Source organism: Mangifera indica, chromosome 6, assembly GCF_011075055.1.
Source record: "Mangifera indica cultivar Alphonso chromosome 6, CATAS_Mindica_2.1, whole genome shotgun sequence".
NCBI lineage: Eukaryota > Viridiplantae > Streptophyta > Magnoliopsida > Sapindales > Anacardiaceae > Mangifera > Mangifera indica.
Genome location: NC_058142.1, coordinates 3668604 through 3687795, shown reverse-complemented (window position 1 = coordinate 3687795; position 19192 = coordinate 3668604). Strand labels below are relative to the sequence as shown.

At 30.7% G+C, this 19192-nt stretch overlaps 2 protein-coding genes across 2 annotated transcripts; both read left to right on the top strand.

Moving 5' to 3' along the window:
• Window positions 1-2160: 2160 nt before the first annotated feature.
• On the top strand, window positions 2161-3690 carry LOC123218905 (transcription factor MYB8-like). The gene is made up of 3 exons (XM_044640558.1): window positions 2161-2296; window positions 2398-2527; window positions 3084-3690. Exons 1-3 carry the CDS (start codon window positions 2161-2163, stop codon window positions 3688-3690), a joined length of 873 nt encoding a protein of 290 aa, XP_044496493.1.
• Window positions 3691-12097: 8407 nt separating this feature from the next.
• On the top strand, window positions 12098-13918 carry LOC123218904 (transcription factor MYB4-like). The gene is made up of 3 exons (XM_044640557.1): window positions 12098-12230; window positions 12331-12460; window positions 13105-13918. Exons 1-3 carry the CDS (start codon window positions 12098-12100, stop codon window positions 13916-13918), a joined length of 1077 nt encoding a protein of 358 aa, XP_044496492.1.
• The last annotated feature ends 5274 nt before the right edge of the window (window positions 13919-19192 follow it).

Sequence of the window (19192 nt, the reverse complement as noted above, 5' to 3'; positions counted from 1 at the left end):
TATTACCATTAAATATTTGTTTTGTTTTCATCATTTTAGATCATTTTTATCTTTAGGTGTTAATATTTGTAATAGCGGAAGTTCCTTTAATCCATAAATAGGGCTGTACCATTCAATTATAACTGAGGAAGTTCATCAGAGTAAAAGACAGAACTATACAAATAAATTAGTACAATTTATTTATTTATTTATATATATAATTTTATTCATATATTCAATCCATTATTCTTTTCCCTTTTCATAAGATTAGGATTCTTTCTACACTGTAATTATATTTATTAATAAAACATAACTTCCTTCACAATTATTCGTCCAGTACACTACACACCTGATCAACGATAAAGTCGAGATTACGTGCTCCCACAAGCCTTTTGCATCACTCTTATTCAATAATGGTCACCCTTCGGGTTCTTGATCATCAGAATCGGTTGGTTTGACCGTGAAAGATTTTCTTAAAACAAAGGGGAGAAAGGCGGCTCTCTATACACACTTCAAAGAAGTCATTCTGCAGAGTAATATAATGCAAATTGTTGCATTCAGAGTTCGCAGAACCACCCTAATTAAAAAAGTACGTTCAAACCACTATCACTTTCTTTAATATATTTTGCAGAACTGAACCCCTATCTATCTTTATAGTTTATTTTCTTTATTTTCTCGCCATATAGCTTATATATACTGTAATCAGCAATTTATCTTCTCTCCATGTTAGTTCCGTCTCTAGAGGTTAACAAAAATTGATAAAATATTAAAATTTTTAGAGAGATTCGAATCTTTATCATATTTATAAAATCTGAATTTATTTGATATGATAATCATAGTTTCAATCATAATATTTCAGATTTATCTATTTAAGTAATACAAACAAAGTCTTTGATTACCAAAAAAAAATTTTAATATACTACCTTCTTAAACTGATCCAATAGCGTTTTACTTTTCATTAAGAGAATTAGTCTATCTATATTAAATAATAAAAACTAAGTGCAATTCGTGTATACTGCATATAAGGCAGCAGAAGGGACAAGGCTCATGAGGGATTTATGATGGACAAACGTATGAATGATTAAGTTTCCACAGGGGTAAGAAAGGAAACGGCGATTTATGTGTAGTTTATTGTTACAATAACTTAAGGAGATTATACTGTTTTTCCCCTGGTGTGGCTTCATATTTATTTAAACAATAATATATGTCATCCAATATTCTATAGGCCAACCAAATCACTATTTCCCACCCAAGGTTTAATGAACTGATATTTTCGCTTGTTAAGCTAAAAAAAAGAATAATTTACCACCCATTTGTATAAGGCAACTGTTAATTTTAACTTTTAAAGGTTACTTATGTTATTTTAACTAAATATCATAATTTGGAATGTAAGTCGAGGTATAACTATCATTTTTCAAAACTTACCAAAAGACAAACAGACATTTCTCATATGTTGTTTTGAAAATTATCATATTTACTCATATATTTTAAGAAATATAGTTATAATTTCAATAGTGTTAATATGATATTTTTCACCTTTAATTTGTTGTATTTTATTCATTTTTTAGGGTGTAATTATAATTTTTGAAACTATTGAGAGGTATATTGAAATATGAAAATTTCAAAAACACCCCAATCTTTTCTTGCATTTTGAAGACCCCCTAAAACTATTGAGGATCATTTTACAATTTACCCCATGCATATGATTATATATCATTAACACCCATATTTATACCGGTATTAATAATATTTTAATTTTAATTCAAATTTACATAAATTAGGGGTATCAAAATTATTTAATAAACTTTTGGGGGCACAGTATTTAGCTAGCAGACTTTTTTGTCTTTATAATATTTTAAAAAATTAACAGATTTTGTTAACGGATTTTGAAAAATGGGCTTTTTCAAACTTAACCACAAGAATTTGCTAGTTCATCAAATCTTGGGTGGGACATATGTATTTGGCCATATTCTATATTTAGGGCGGACCCCTCTGTTGAGCCTCACAGCCTGTACATCTTCCTCAAACTTGAAAGTCACTGTAGTCATGGAAAATTTTAGAATTTTGGAAACACGGTTCTCTATTGACCAAAGTGATCTATAAAAGGAATCAATCCATTGAACTGCTTATATTTGCTGGTGTAAAATAGTTGAAGCAAAATTAGCTAGATTGTCCCTAAAAATGGTGAAGGCTCGATATAGTGGCGATACATCCGATCTGAAAAGAGGCTTATGGAGTCCTGAAGAAGACCAGAAACTGATAGGTTATATCAGAAGATATGGCATTTGGAGTTGGACTGAGATGCCAAAACCTGCTGGTAGGGAGAAACAACAGTAAATTAACCTCATTTTCCATGAATGAGAATTATACAATGCTTAATAATTAACCTATTTTCTTCCTTTCTTTCTCCTCTTCTAGGTTTGTTGAGAACTGGGAAGAGTTGCAGACTGCGTTGGATGAATTACCTAAGGCCAGGTATTAAGCATGGAAACTTCACTCAAGAAGAAGAAGAAATCATAATCCAGATGCATCAAGAACAAGGAAATCGGTAAGTAGTATATCCCATTTAAGATAGTTTCTCAAACTAAAACCTGTTAGTCATGAAATTTCAGAAGTGCTATAGTAATTGCGAAAAGAAAAGGTCTAATTGATCTTTATTTTAAATTTAATCAGATCGTCAAAAAATAAAAATATTTTTATGAGATTCTTAGTGTAAAGGCTTATTGGATAAAATTGTAAAACATCTTACTAATTCCGAATTAAAAATTTAATGAACGCTTCAGAAAAAAAAAAGAAAAAAAGAAAGATCAGTAAGAATTAAGCATCTAACTCTTGAAGAATGATGCTTATTTTGTGATATTTTCCAAGTTTATGTAAATAATTATTTCAATAAACTTCTTTGCAAGTGTATGTAAATAGCAATATATGGACCTACTTTTGAATACACATATCATCTAATATTATATGATTTGATGTTATTTTATCTTTAATTAAAAATTATTTGATTGATAATATATATTAAATATATATTTATTTGTGTATTAAAAAATGGTTAGTATAGTTTTGTTCTTATATAAATTAATAACATTTGTGTCTAATATCAGGTGGTCCACTATCGCAGCAAGGCTTCCTGGAAGAACAGACAATGAGATTAAAAATTACTGGCACACCCGCTTGAGTAAGAAATACTTGAAGAACAATCCGTTTCCAAAGACTGGCTTGAAAATCGAAGACGATCAGAATAATCCATCCGAAGTCGATTCCATATTTCCCAATGCTCCAAAAGCATCCAATTCGGATGGCTACAATGAGTCTCCAATGTCCTCAGAGCTATCCATTGATGATTATATTTCCTCAAGCGCCTCTGATCCCTCTGGTGAAATTTACGAAATCCAGACCACAGAAGAGAACATCGGTTCATCTGAAACATACGGGGATTTCCAAAGTCTTTTGGAGCTGTCTTTTTCAATGGAAAACCTGTACGTATTGGAAGGTTTTGGGGCTACTGTTCAGGGAGACTTTTCAAAGGAAGAACCACAAATTCTTTTGGAGCAAACATTTTCAATGGAGGGTTCAGACGTGATGGGAGGTTATGAGGCTATTCCATCCCATGGAATTGAAGTATCAACTTCTCAGTGGGGGTTCCAAGAGGGTCAATATCTATTTCCTTCCAACTGTGAAGGTGGCACTGTTTTTGGCCCCAATTTTTAATGGAAGGAAATGGTGATGGGATCTAATAGTGTCTGTCCTCTTAATTTGTTTCTCCTCCTCGTATTTCGTAGTTATTATATCAGTTGCGTAGATCCCAATGATTTTGTTTGTAGGCAACTTAAATAGGAAAAACTCTGTTTACTTTTAAACATCTTGAAAACATGTCATATTATCAAAAAGTATTTGATTACTGTCAACGTCTTGCATTGTAAATGGTGATTAATTTGGATAGAGTTGAGATCTCGTTACAGAACTGTGTAAATATGGTCAATTAGCGTATACTATCAGCAGGTTAAGATGCTGTCTCTTTTATTTTTATCAGCACATCCCATGCTTCCACCCCACTTGTTCTCCATAGTATAAAATAAGTGAGAAGCAAGCCAACTATAAATAATAATAAGTAAAATTTTGAAATATCAATATGAGCTAGCCAAAACTATGGCAATAGTTGTAATTAGTATAAATACTAAGACGTCAATCAAACATTAAAGAGAAATTTATAGTCCTTAATTTTTTAACTAATTTCTTCTTAAATTAGTGGGGTAATTGTTCACATTATCTTTAATTTAAAATTATTAATTTTATTAAATATATATAAGTTTCAATTGATAATTAAGTAAGAAAAGCTAGTGTGCTAATTTTCATATGGTTAAAGTATTCATTTTCACTAGGTGATCTAATCCAAGAGGATTCAATGAGCTTGGATTTATATTGTCATTATGCTTAAATCAAGTCATTTTTCTAAAATTTAGTTTAGTCAAATTGGAATTGATTTAATTAGGGTTACAAATGAATTAAGTTGTTTGTGAACTACTCGCAACTCAACTTGATTATTGTTGAGCTTCAAAGACTCAAGTATTATACTCAATCTGAGCTTGACCTTGTTGTTCGTTGTCTTAGTGACTTTGCAACTTGACTTAACTATGACATTAATAAACCTTTAAAACTTTAAAATTTATCTTTATACTTCTAAAATTTTAATTAGTAACTTTGAAAATGGAGTGAGGGTAATTTATAAATATATAATTAATGAAGTTTAACATAATTTTTTGAGTTAACAATTCTTATCTCAAGCTTAAACTTGAGACTAAAACAGCCAAACTTGTCAAGCTCGAACTTTGTATAAATCTGATCAAGTTAAGCTTAAACCTAATTTGACTTAGCTCAACTCAATTGCAACACTAAATCTATCTCAAACAGAAGCTGAAAAGCACAGTTTAGTACTTGATGTTACATTAATCCTATATTATGAATGCCCTATGTCATGGAAAAAGGTATAAAGTTATTACGTGGGTAGATATTTTATTGGACAAAAATAAACTTACAGATGAGATGGTAATTATATTCTGAAAACTAACAAATGATTTCATTTTAATAATCTAAATGAGTTGTCCTTGATTTTTTTTTTTCGGAAAACCCTATCTGACTTTGCTAACCCTGGCTGTTGATGAAGATGTTCTTTCACTTCATCACTCAAACTAATCCTTGGATTTCGCATTCTTTTTGTTGCCAAGAATAAAATTGTAGTACAGTAGTAGCACTCAACAATCCTCTCCTCAAGCTAAAGCTAACACATACCAGTTGAAAGTAATATGTAATACAATCCCGATGGAACGAGACAAGGACTTTGAGTTGAGTTTTCACTTTTCTTTAAATCATTGCAGAAGTCCAAGATGGATATATGCAAAATTTCTATTTGTGAATTTCAACATGTGGTACATATGCAAGTCTTTTACCTTATTAAATTATATACGTAAGTTTTGCGTCTTCCAAAATATTGTTTCCTGCTTCCTGGAAAGATACAACTTAGCCCGCGGCCTCAATAATTCATGCAGTTGTCACAAAATCTTACTAGTTCAATGTGAAATATTATTATAAGTTTCTAAAAACTTACGTGTTTGTCAATATTTGCTTATAAGAATCTTAAGTTCGTCATTTCTTTTGTGATTTGAAACACTAGCTACTAGGAGAGCATGCCACCCTTCAATAAACTTAATTTAACTATAAATTCAATTATGTCTTTTCTACTCGTTCTTTATTTATTGATTGACTATTTATATAGTATTGTTTTATCTTACATGATTTAATTTCTTGTCAATTAGAATATTCAAACCCTTGGCAAATTTTTTTTTTTTCTTGGATTTTCTATTCCTCTACAAACAACACAACATTATTGCTAAATCAAAACGGATTTATTATTATTCTTCTTTTTCTTTTTCGTTTTTTACCTGCTACCAATTATCAGCAATCAGCTATGTTGACGTCGCCAGCCATCAAAGCAGTGTTTAAAATAATAAATGATCTGGTCAAAGGATTGGTTATGTATGCTTCTACTTTATTTTACTTTATTGTAAGGCAGTGTTGTGGATAGTTGAAACCATTTCTACGAAGCATTTTTGACGAAGTCCCAAGCGCGTAGCATGCATTATATAATTAATAATTGCTAACTGGAGAATTTCATAGAAACAATTATTTTTTCAGTCTTTATAAGGCTCCTGGCATAAAAAATCTTAGAAAATGAATCATAATTATATACCGTGTAAAGAAAACAATTAAACATAATGATTTTTTCAAAGATTGTCCTCTCTTTTTCTTGCAAAAATAACTTTTGACTTGTGCTCTTGTTTGCTTATGTTATAAGTGATTGTAAGCCTAACGCATATAAACAGTTCAGACATTTTAATAAAGAAACAAAGTAAAAATTTAATTTTCCAATTGGAAATTATTAATGTGAACACTTTTTGAAATAAAATGACATTTCTCAAATGTTAGCCTATCTTTATATTTGGTTAGCGTTACGGGATAGAGTTTTGACATAGCAAAATGGTCAGTGAAAAATCACCCTTGAACTTGTATAAGCTTTCACATATGTCATTGGCTTAAGATTTATTTGTTTTGTTATATCATGAATTCATTAAGGGAGCGATTCCAACTCCCACGTATAGGGATAGTCTAATCCCTTCTTACTCGTTAACTATGAATAACTCCTATCAATTCAACTCTTGCATTCCCCTTTCTCGGAGCTCCTTCCTCTTCAACAGTTTTTATCAAAGATTATAAATGTAACAAGAGGAAATGCACATCATGTTCCAATTTTCACACCCCACGTGAATGTTTCATGAAACCACACAACCTTTTACACTTTCCACACTTACTACTCCTGTCAAAACAGGAAAAGATAGCAACATTCTCTCACACCCATTTGTTTGCAATTCTTCGTGCATATCATTCTTGCAAATTCCCACTAGGTAGTTGTTCAAGATTTCAGCTCATGGTACAACTCGAGCCTAAGAGACACCACTTACCATAATAACCATGTTGTCATGTCAATCTGTTAAAATGCCCTAGAAGATGACTACTCGTGTATGACATCTGAGACTTTTCCCTTTTACATTGCATTAATTGTTGTTATAGACCACATGTTACGCTTCGAACATATGTCTCATGCATGGCTGTTTGACTTCACACATTGTTTGCCCTTAATGTCACTCATTGCGCTCCCAATGACCCCAATGTATTATTGTAAGAACAAGGGAGACCTCTTTTGCCAAAATCGTTTGGAAGGGAACACCACAATGCTAACACCTTCTTTCTTTATCTAAAACCATTTTTCACATGCCTAGAGTTTTGTTGCAGCAAAACAACTTATGCAACACCTCGACATCCCTCTTGTGTGAGATTAAGTCTTCACATATGTCATTTATTGACTCAAGGTCTATTGGTTTTGACCTATCATTGGCTCTTCAAACAATCCCAACTCCAAATCAGTTCATGCCAAAATAACCTAATCCCTTCTTCATCAACTATTATGAAGAACTCTTGCCAACTCAACTCCTACACTTCTCTTTCACAAAGCCCTCCCTCCTAAAGAGTTTATTGAGCATTATGAATGTGACAAAAGCAAACACACCCCATGTATTAATTATCACACCCAACATAAAATGTTCACAAAATCTCATAATCTTGAATGATATCCACACTTAGGTTTGCCAATTAATTGGGTAAATTTGAGACTCGATTATTCTGTCCCAAAAAAAAAAAAATTGGGTTAGACAAAGTTTGCATACCAAGTAAATATAAACAAAATTTATGTATAGGAAGCATTTCGAGCTTGGTCCTAAACCGAAGATATTCAACCAACAGGCCTGATTGGACTTAAAAATATTTTTAAGAAAGCAACTGATGTCTTTAGTTTTGTGGAATTTTGGGATTTTTTATAGTGCAATTGATTTGACTTGTGGGTCATGATAATGATTTTAATATTATGAAAGAGACTTCCAATTATTATTCAACTATTTTAAATATAATATATTTTGTTAATGCATGTGATGGACATGTGATTTATGATTGTGCTCGTTTTTTCGTAATGGTTATGAAGAACTGCTTTTAATACGGTCAATGATAAGCTTTGTGCCTTGGGGCCATTGATAATATATTAGTCCATTTAGAATTTGTTATGATTTGAAATGAGAACGGAATGACATTATGTATGATGTGTTAAGCATGCTCAAGTAGACAAAAATATAAAATTAAAATAGATAAGTGTTATCTATATGATAGTATGGCATATAATGAAGACTTTAAAATTAAAAAATATATATTAGAATTTGAATACAAAATTTAGATATGTTTTTTCATGTATAAATACCAAGTAAAAAGAATAAAAATAAGAAAGTTCACTCCTACAAAGAAATTTATAAAAGGTAAATTTAATATTTTGGAACGATGTTAATGATTTTCCATGCACTTTCCAAATAGAATGTCTCATAATTTAACTTCAAAATTATCATTCTAATGATAACTTTAAAACCAAAATTTAATGGTGTAATTTTTAAGTGCATTGATTTAAATTTACTTTCTATCATCAATTATTGAGTTCGTCTTTTATATATATCCTTCCATTTATTTCATGTCATGTTATTTTCTATGTAAAAAGTTTGTGTATAGCCAATATTGGAAAATTAAAGAAATATGACAATAAATTAATGTCCCTACACCTAGTCAATAAATTAAGTTTAATGTGTTTGAAACAAAGAAATTAAGCCTTTATGGAGAATATATATTTTATGAAAAATGGACTACTGATTATCCAACATTTTATCAGCCAAACAAAGCTATTTATGATATTATTATAAACTAGGGTATACCTTTTCACATTCCACCAAATTTCAAAGTAAATAAAAAGAAAGGAAAGGAAAAAGAAAAAAGAAACCAAGATTTTCCACCACCTAAGCTTGATGAATTCATATGCACCTGGTTTTAGTTGCTTGACTTCAGAAATCTTTTATTAACAAAAAAAAAAAAAGAAGAAGAAAATTTTCATCACCTAACTGGTCCCTTGAATCTGGATTAGAATGAATATATTATACTAATATTTAATTTTTTCTTCCAGGTCCGTGTGAAAACAACGAATGGTTATGTCAAGGCACGAGCGGTTGGACTTTGACCTGAGTATCCATTGGAGATTTCCAAGATTAATATATCACCAAATTTGGAATTTAACATGTGAAACACGCTTAGTGTCCTAATTACTATTATATTTGCTGAAAACGCGATTTCCTGCTTCTTCTAAGCAAGAATGTTAGGCATTTTAAATCAAATAATTGTCACAAATAGTCATTGAATCCTACTCAAGTGAAACTGTTTTTATAGTTAAGATATATTATAGACTTTTTGGCTTGAACTTGGACGTGTCTGCAAGGCTCCAACTGGGTCATTTTTTATGATGAAACTCATCCAGGAGTCTGCCACCCCCATTGAAAATTCCATCGCCAAATTCAAATTGTCTATTATTAGAATAATAATTTAAATTTATCATTTTAATATTTATTTTTGAATTCATCTATAATAATGTATATATAATTTAAATTCGTGTTGAAAATAAAAATGATAATATAAAATAGCACGACAGACTAAAAATTCAAACAACTGAGAGAAAAAAGGAAACAAATTTACTGAAAAACAAAGGTTTCTATGGATTCTTTTCACAAATATTAATTGACCATGCAACAGTGATTTCCCCTTCGCAATTTATGAAATACTTGTAAGAACAACGCGGTGTCCACCTTGAATTCTACTTTACTTTTTCCTCTTGACGTATTGGTGATTTGGATAATCCAATGAGACAAACAAAGTTCAAACTAGTTGTACTATTTTATTTTATTTTATTTTTGCTAAGTAAGGTGTAATATTTTATTTTTAAGAGAGTTGTACTCATGTTTCCTCAACGCTGTATTCGGTCTCCTCTTCATAATCCTTCAATTAAATTTTAAAACTAGCTAGCGAAATCCTGTTATTTTAAAATGATTTAAAATTTCTACTAATTAGTTATATCCATGTCATCCAGGACACTGCTGATCTAAGCAATTGTACTTCAGCATTCATCATTCACCAGCCATCTTCAATTAATTTGCCATGTTAATTAGAAAAAAGTTTTTTTTTTAAATTTATGTGTCGTGATGAACTTGCATCTATTTGACTAGTCTTCAGATAATTGACAAACAACGTCGGCATGTTGAAGAGGAGGTCTATGCAATATTTGGCTCTTAATTAATTTTTTGTGTAGAGACTCCCCTTTTTTCAAGTGGCTTACCACTTAGCAAGAAAATTAACTTTTTTAGATGGACAATGAAGATTTTAATAAGTTTCCAAAGTAAAAGAACACAAATGAACATATAACTCGAGATGAGACCACTGCACAGATATTGATAATTTACTGTACCAGTTATTTTTTTTATAAATGCAAGCTCAGACTTTTCCAAAGAATGAATTTATGACCATATAATCAAGATTAGGAAAATTGCACTAATAAAAAAGACGTAGATTAGTGGTTTTATTTTATGCAATCAATAATGAATAAGGTGATGAACATGATAATAATTTTTTAAGTTCTTGGTCCTACTATCTGGAAGTTTACATCTCCAGGGTTAATTTACTGTTGATCCTGATCAAAATTTGAGAGAAATAATATACAAAAAGACGTGTCACAAAAAGTAATAGATAATAATATAATTATATAGTTAGACACACCTAGATTCTAATACATTGAATCTAAGCTTCTAATAATAATTGGATCACTCAAAGGGGATAAAGATGGACGATAATTGAGTGAATTTTGGAACTGCCAAGATTTATTTTTTCCTCTACTTATGGGTAAAAGATCTTTACTAGGATTCTAAGTTGATAATGCAAGTAAATGATGTATCTAGTATTGCGTGTAGATGGTGTGTCTAATAAGTGGTTGATTCCCGCATAACTAGTCATTGTTTCATTGCTCGGTTGGCTAATCACTTGCTTGCGCATCTCAACTAGACACTTCTTTAAGCACCACTCTCTTCAACATTCTTTTAGCTAGAACCCATTCTCTTCAACATCGCACAATGCCTCCAAACCCAAATGAAACTCATTTGTTTTTGGATTATTTGCAACTCATTCTACTTCGTTGTCTCTCTCCTTTCTCTAAATTTCCTCCCAATAACTATGTTAGAGGTCAGCCCTAGGAATTCATTCATATAATATTTTCCATTTAAAAAAAGAAACATTTTAGTCAATTAGAGTTGGTTTTGCATAAACTCCAACATAATCTAATTCAGTTTTTAGTTAACCCAAATATGACTAATCTAGATTCTATATCAAAAAACTTAACTTTAACTCGATTTTTTTCATGTTATATTAAGTTCACACATTGAATGAAAAATGGTGAACTATAGTTTCTAAGCTTAAAATTTAAGTTCAAGAATTTCAATAATGAACCATACAAATGTTAAATAACAATTGTATTTATAGCTAGGTATCTTAAACTGTTGTTCACCTGGAAATTAGAATAAAACAAAATTAACAATGAGAATCATAATTATAACGAAAATAAAAAAGGGGTGAGCAATCAAAATCTTAGGTGAAACAAAAATCAAATAATACCCTAGAACAGATTAATCTGACTACTACGCGTACATCACTGTACTCGAAATGTCTGAAATGAAGAATTTGCGTGTGGAAGTATTTTCCAAACGTTGTTTGGAACTATTATCATGAAATTTCAAGAAAAACCTTGTTCCACGTTTGTGTAATTAATGCAGCTTCTAGGAACTATCCATTCATAGTCCATCCCTTATTAATGGCTTGGTCTGTACTGCTGTACATAAACCGACTCTTCTATAAAATATTTGCATTTTGTCTTATCTAAAAAAAATGTCAGCTATATCGAATAAATTAATCGATCTTTCAGGGACATTCTATTGTGCAAGTATTCTCTGCGTCTTCCTTGAAAGTCATTATAATTATTGAAAATTGTTGAACCTTGAAACACGTTTTCCAACTGATTCATATCAGATATGTACATAGCATTCAATCCTATGCGTTTCTTTTATACTAAAGTACTTGAACTGAGAGCTAACTCTCCATAGCTGAGATGGTGAAGGCTCAAGACTGTGAAAAGGCATATCTGAGAAAAGGTTCTTGGACTCCTGAAGAAGACCAGAAATTGAAAGCTTATATCCGTAGATATGGCATTTGGAACTGGGCTCAGATGCCAAAGTATGCAGGTTGACATCAAGCTGAAAACTTGATCTGTTATGAATAATTAATGAGACTCTGAATTATACCATGTTTGATTAACCTTTCTCTTTCTTTCACTTCTTCTAGGTTTGTTAAGAGCAGGGAAAAGTTGTAGGCTTCGTTGGATGAATTACCTGAGACCAGATATTAAGCGTGGAAACTTCAGTGAAGAAGAAGAAGAAATCATAATCAAGCTGCATCAGGAACTGGGAAATCGGTGAGTACCGTCATATCTAAAGAAATATAATATTAGGAGAATATTAGGGTATATGAAGATGAACATTCAATATTATCTCAATTTAATTGTACTTTTTCATTTTTTGTGTTTGATTCCAGTCTTACTAATAAAGAATGATCGTTTCCAAAGCTTATAGTTTTCAATGAGTACGTTCAATTATTTGTAGCAAAAAGTGGTAGCTCAATGTTTAGAATTTTATGCAGTTAAAAAACCACAACAGTCTTATCAAGTTTACAATGTTTTGGAATCTGATCAAGGTTTTGTAAGTTAATTTCTTGCAATTTTAGGGTAACTAATAAGTAAAACAATATAAAACCCTTTTTAGATTATGCCCTCAAACTAAACATATTAACTCAAGGAATATGTATTGGGTTCTCAAGAGTCAAAGATATTGAAGATAAAATGTTTTAAGTTACCCATTTTTTTTATTTTGAATTAATGTTAAAGACTTCAAAGGAATAAAAGTAGATCATTTGAGAATTGGAATCATTAATGCTGCAAACAAGTTAATTATACATTTTGTGATCTTTCCAGACCTAGTTATTTGGAAGACATTGCAATGATATATAGATCACGGAATCTTTTCATATATTAATAACATTTTTGTTTTATTCTAATATCAGATGGTCCCTTATTGCATCAAAACTGCCTGGAAGAACCGATAATGAGATTAAAAATTACTGGCACGCCCGCCTAAACAAGAAGTGCTTCCAAGGAAAAGAAAGGGCTGCTATTAACGCCAACCAGAAGTATTCGTCTCAAGCCGGTTCCTCGCCACCTATCAATGATCTATACGCATCCAACTTCGACAGCCATAAGGCTTCTCTCACATCATCACAATTATCAACTGGTGATTATTCTTCATCAAGCTCTAATCCTACTAGTGACATTTACGGAATGCAGACCCCGGAAGAGGACATCGATTTATTTGAAACATATGGAGATCTTCAAAGTTTACTGGAGGAGTCATTTCCGGTGGAAGGATTTCACATGGACGGATATTACGGGGCTAAAGCTCCGGGGTTTATGGTTCCAACTTCACAGGGAGAGTTTTCGGACGAAGAACTCCAAAATTCATTAGAACAACCGTTTCCAGGGGACGGTTTGGATATGTTGGATGTTCTAGAGGCTAGAGATCCTGAAATAGTGAAGCCAATTTCTCAAGGAGAGTTCACTGAAGAAGAACCCCAAATTTTATTGGAGCAGCCATTTCCAGTGGAGAATTTTGACATGTTTGAAGGCTACGTACCGGCAATAGACCCAAGTTCTATGGTAACAGCTCCTCAGGTGGGATTTTCAGATGAAGAACTCCGAAGTTTATTGGAGCAGCCATTGCCCAGTGAACTATCAACTTCTCAGTGGGGGCTCCAAGAGGATCCATATCCATTTGCTTCCAACTACAATGGTTGCAATGATTTTCTAATGGATGTGCCATAGTTATATGAAAAGTACTGTAGGCGTATAGAGGCATCCTGGTACGATGCGTGCATGGGTCGATGTACTGAATGTATCAGCTGTACCGAGAGTTTTTTTTTTTTTTTGTTGAGCATGGATAATTGCTTAACAACAAAAGATTGAAACTACAGTATGAACTGAATGTTATGTTCTTGTTGTTAGCAACTTACAGTATGAACTCTATGAATAATCTTGGAACCAAATTATATATATATAAAATACTATTAAGGAATTCCAATCTAATTGGTGATTAAATTGGATAAGACTTATTAGGCAAAGTTATAAAACCTTCCCAAAGCTAATCGTTTCTCTTTTTCAATACAAAAGGAAGGGTATCGATAGATATGGAGAGTTCCACTTCATTTCTCCCCAAATCAAATATCTCTCTCTTCTTCTGTTCTTGTTGTAAGGCTCAAGCTATTGATAGTTGTCTTTGATGCATCTAAGGGTGGGACCCTTAGATGCAAGTACTGTACAGATTAGTCGGTTAATGAAAATCCAGATGTTTCTATCAATTTTTTGTTGTTTCCTAGAATTTCCATATGGAATTGGAGCCATAGAAGACTAACAAGGTCGTCCAAGAAATGAAGTTCAACACGACACGGGAAAATAGAAAATGGAAGAGATACACACAAACAACTCAAAAAGTATTTACGATTTGCGGTGAAACAGAGAAACAAGGCCTCAACTTTCTATTAATCACCTTCATATTACAGAGAAATATCTCATCTTTGTTTTTATACAACCCTACAACTTAAAAACAGATTGGAATACAGACTGGCACATCTGATCTACCCCTTACATTTATAAAATTTAAAACAACAGCTTACATAGAACTCACCGTTGATTCGTTTCTTGATAAGCGCTCTTGATTTTCATCACCACCGTCGACTCAAGACTGACCAGAAACCAAAGAACAACCAGTCCTAGATCCCCTTTTTTGAGAGAGAATACGAATGCAAGCGAGAGAGAGTGAGGTTGCACTGTTAAGTAAAATCTGGATGCTTTTCCTTTGTGAATTAATGAAACAATGCCTTTTGATTTTAATTCAAAAAGCACCGTTTTTTCTCCTCCTTGATTATACTTCGATGAATGGCTTGCAAAGAAGTATAAGCACACAAGCTCCGGTATACAAAGGAAGAATCACCCCTGCTATAATTGCATTACTTCACCATTTAAAAAAAAAAAAAAAAACCACACAAGTACCACTCCTTCAACTATATTTGTAAATTTCAGCCCTCCTAACAAGCAAAAAGGAGGCTTTATGTATAAGAGAATATGTGATCAAGTCTCTTATGATAATTTGATTTACTTAGTTTAATAGTTATAGGTTAAGTCAATGGACCCGAGGTTCTTCGGCTCAGGTGGGTTCTTTGTTAATTTTAGAAAAGGAAAAACCTTGGCTATCACTGACTACTAACTGCACACAATAATCTTTCAGGAATTTCGTCACTTAATTTCCACTCCTACAGTCACAATGAAAGAAACCCTAGATGAAAGGTATTTGAGGACAAATCAGTCCTCAATATCTTTACCCTCTATGTTGCAAGCAATCTGTTAGGATTAGGACACTTGTCCCCAATCCAATGGCTCATTTCTTTTATAAATATATGTTTGAGTTTTAAAAGAGAAAAAAGAGAAGAAAAATATTAGGGTTTGGGTTTGAGGGCAGCCACCTTTGGCTGATTTAGGGAGGTCTCCGGCACCTCTAATGGCCGGAAAATGGGAGATCTCCGGCGTCTCGAATGACCGGAAAATGGGAGGTCCCGAATTCCTCGAATTATTCGGTTTATCTTTGTAATGTTTTTAGTAATGAAATATTTTAGTTATTATGTATTTTGTGTTTTGATTTTGTGTTTTGATTAAATAAATGTGGGTTCCTAACACAATCTCACCAAAGCTCAAACAAAGCACTTTTCCATTCTGGAAATCACAAATATTGTTCGCAATCGGAGTACATGATCTTGAATACCATCTGACAGGCACATTAGTATGTCCATCTCCACTTTGTTATACTTAGTCAGAGGAAGTAGAATCCAATTCTAGCAAACTCTTAAAACCTAATCCTGATTACATGTTTTGGAAGAGAATTGATAATATGTTGGTTAGTTGGTTGCTTGCGTCAATAACTGAAAGCATGTTTAGGGTGAATTCCAACATTAGATATATTATGCATGTGAAACACTCTTAGAGTGTCCTAATTATTATTACATTTGCTGCAAACGCGATTTCCTGCCTCTTCTAAGCAAGTAAGACATTTTAATTCAAACAATTGGCACAAGTATTCAAGATTTATTGTAGACTTTTTGGCTTGAGCTTGGACATATCTGCAAGACTGCAACTGGTTCATTTTTCATATACGCTGAAACCCTTCCAGGAGTCTGCCACCCCCTTTGAAGTTCCATCGCCAGATTGCCTTTTTCAAATAATCTATTATTGGAATAACGAATAAATTCAATTTATCATTTTAATATTTATTTTTGAATTCATCTATCATAATAATTGTTAAGTGATGTTAAAGAAAGATAATGTATATATAACTTAAATTCTTATTGAAAATAAAAAATAATAATATATTGTAGCATGACAGACCAATAATTCAAACAAATAAGAGAGAAAAAGAAAAATAATTTACTGAAAAAGCAAGGTTCCTATTAATTCTTCTCACAAATATTTATTCACCATTCAACGTGATTTCCCTCTTTCTATTCATGAAATACTTGTAATGTAACAACCACATGGTGTCCACCTTGAATTCTACTTTATTTTTCAATAGAATTATGTGTACATATTTTGATATATAATTTAAATATACAGATAATATATTATTATGTAATTGAATGATTTTAAATTAAAAATAATATAACACTCAATCATATAATAATATATCATCTATATATTCAAATTATGTACAAAAAATATTTATATATAACATTGATCTTTATTTTTTCCTCTTACGATTGGTGACTTGGATAATCCAATGAGACGAACAAAGTTCAAAGCAGGAGTAGTAATTTTTTTTTAAGAGAGTTGTACTCATATGCATGATAATCTTATTATGTATCAAAATTCTAATTTTTTATATCATGTCATATTGTATGATTTTTTTTTAAAATAAAATAAAAAAAATTATGTTTGACATATTATCATTTTAGAAATTATCATACACTCTTAAAATTTTAAAATTTATATATATATATATATATATCTATTATTTACTATTTTTCTAAAAGAATATATCAATTCATATCAATAATATATATCATATTATATATATTATAATATATATTATTTTTTATTTATATTATATTATATTATTAAATATATATTAAATATCATAAAATACTAATAATAATTATATAATTGTGTGCCAAAACGCTGTCCTCTTCATAATGCTTTAACTAAGTTTTAATACTACCCAACGTCATTCTGTAATACTAAAATAATTATATCAATGTCATCCACGACACTGCTGATCTAAGCAACTACACGTCACCATTCATCAGCCATCTTCAACTAACATCACATGTTAACCACAAAACATTTTTTTTTTTTTAATTTATGGATTGTGAACATATATATATATATATATATTTGACTATTCTTCAGATAATTGACAAAGAACTTCGCCTGTACATTTTTCGTCTCTTAATTAATTTGATGTATACAGACTTCCCTTCTTTCAAATGGCTTACCAGTCAGCAAGTTGATTAAAATTTTTAGATGGAAAACGAAGATTTTAAGGAAGTTTCCAGGAAGAAAAGTGCGGAAGAAATTATTTATTCAACAGATAGATAAATCAAGATGTGACCACTGCACAGAGACTGTTCGCTCAGACATTTCGAACATTTATTTAAGATGCGCAGTAAAAATTAATAGTTATATTAATTATTAAAATTTAAATATTATTTTAATAAAATAAAAAATTAATTAATATTAAATTGTTATAACTATAAATTAATTAATAATTAAATAATAGCAAAATATTATATATTCATAAATATATTAATCAAGTTATAACTAATTTATAAACAAAAACATAAAATGTGTCATTAATTAGTGGTAAAATAAGTGTATACATGTTAGATAAATCTGCAACAATTATTATTAACAATTATCATAACAATTTCTCATTTATATATTTTTACATAGTTTATAAAATAATAAAATCAAAATAAAATATTAAAAAGACATAAATTATTTATATTTTTATCTTTAAAAAGCGGATGAAAGATTTCTAACCATAAATTATCACTCAAATATATATTTTTTCTCGTTTTAAGAGAATGATTAATTTATTTACTTTTACGTGATATTTGAGATTTTTATTGTTTGATTCTTTATATTTTTTCTATGATTATTTAAATTTATCTTTGGAATATTTAAGAGAGTTTGCAAGTCTCTTCATTCGAAAATCTGAGTTTGGTTTCTTTTTGAGCTTTGAATCACATCCAAGTCCTTTAACTCTCTATTATTTCATTATGCATTTCAAGGCATGCAATGTAAACATCAAATTGCAGAAGGGAAGGTTTTCAAGAGTGATCGAATTTTGGAATTGCAGCGAAAGTTTCATTGTTTAAGAGGGAGATATATTTTCACACGTGATAGATTAAGGGTAAATTTATAAAATAAAATCAAAATTTAGTGGAACACATTCAAACAGAGTTTGTGGTGGTTCCTAACACCACATCATTTAAAAATTTATTACAATATCTACGGTTGACCCAAATTTAGTTAATTTAGATTTGAAAACTGATTTAGTTCAATTTGATTTGATTCAAATTCATTTAAATCAAATTTAAATTGAGATTAAATTAGAAGATTTGGTTTGTTTTGAAACTAAAAAAAACTCGAACTAAAAAAAGTTTAACTCAATTTAGCTTTCGAGTTGGGTAAATGGTTCGATTCAATTCGAATCTAACTAATGGTTATATTGGAATTATGTTAAGTACTTATTAAACGATATCGTTTTATTAATAAGTCACAAAGTTCAACCATAAATCTAACTTAAATATCTGAAGCACAAATTTAAATTATAAATTTGAGTAAAACTTGAATTGAATTATTTATATTTAAATCAAACTTGAATCACTCATAATGTTAAACGAATTTAAATCAAACTATTTTTTTATTTAAAATAAACTCAAAATATTTGAAATTAATTCGATTCATATGTCCCCTCACAATATATAACAACAGACAAAATCTGTTGTATAATAGAACATATATATTATCAACAATTTTAATTGTTTTGTA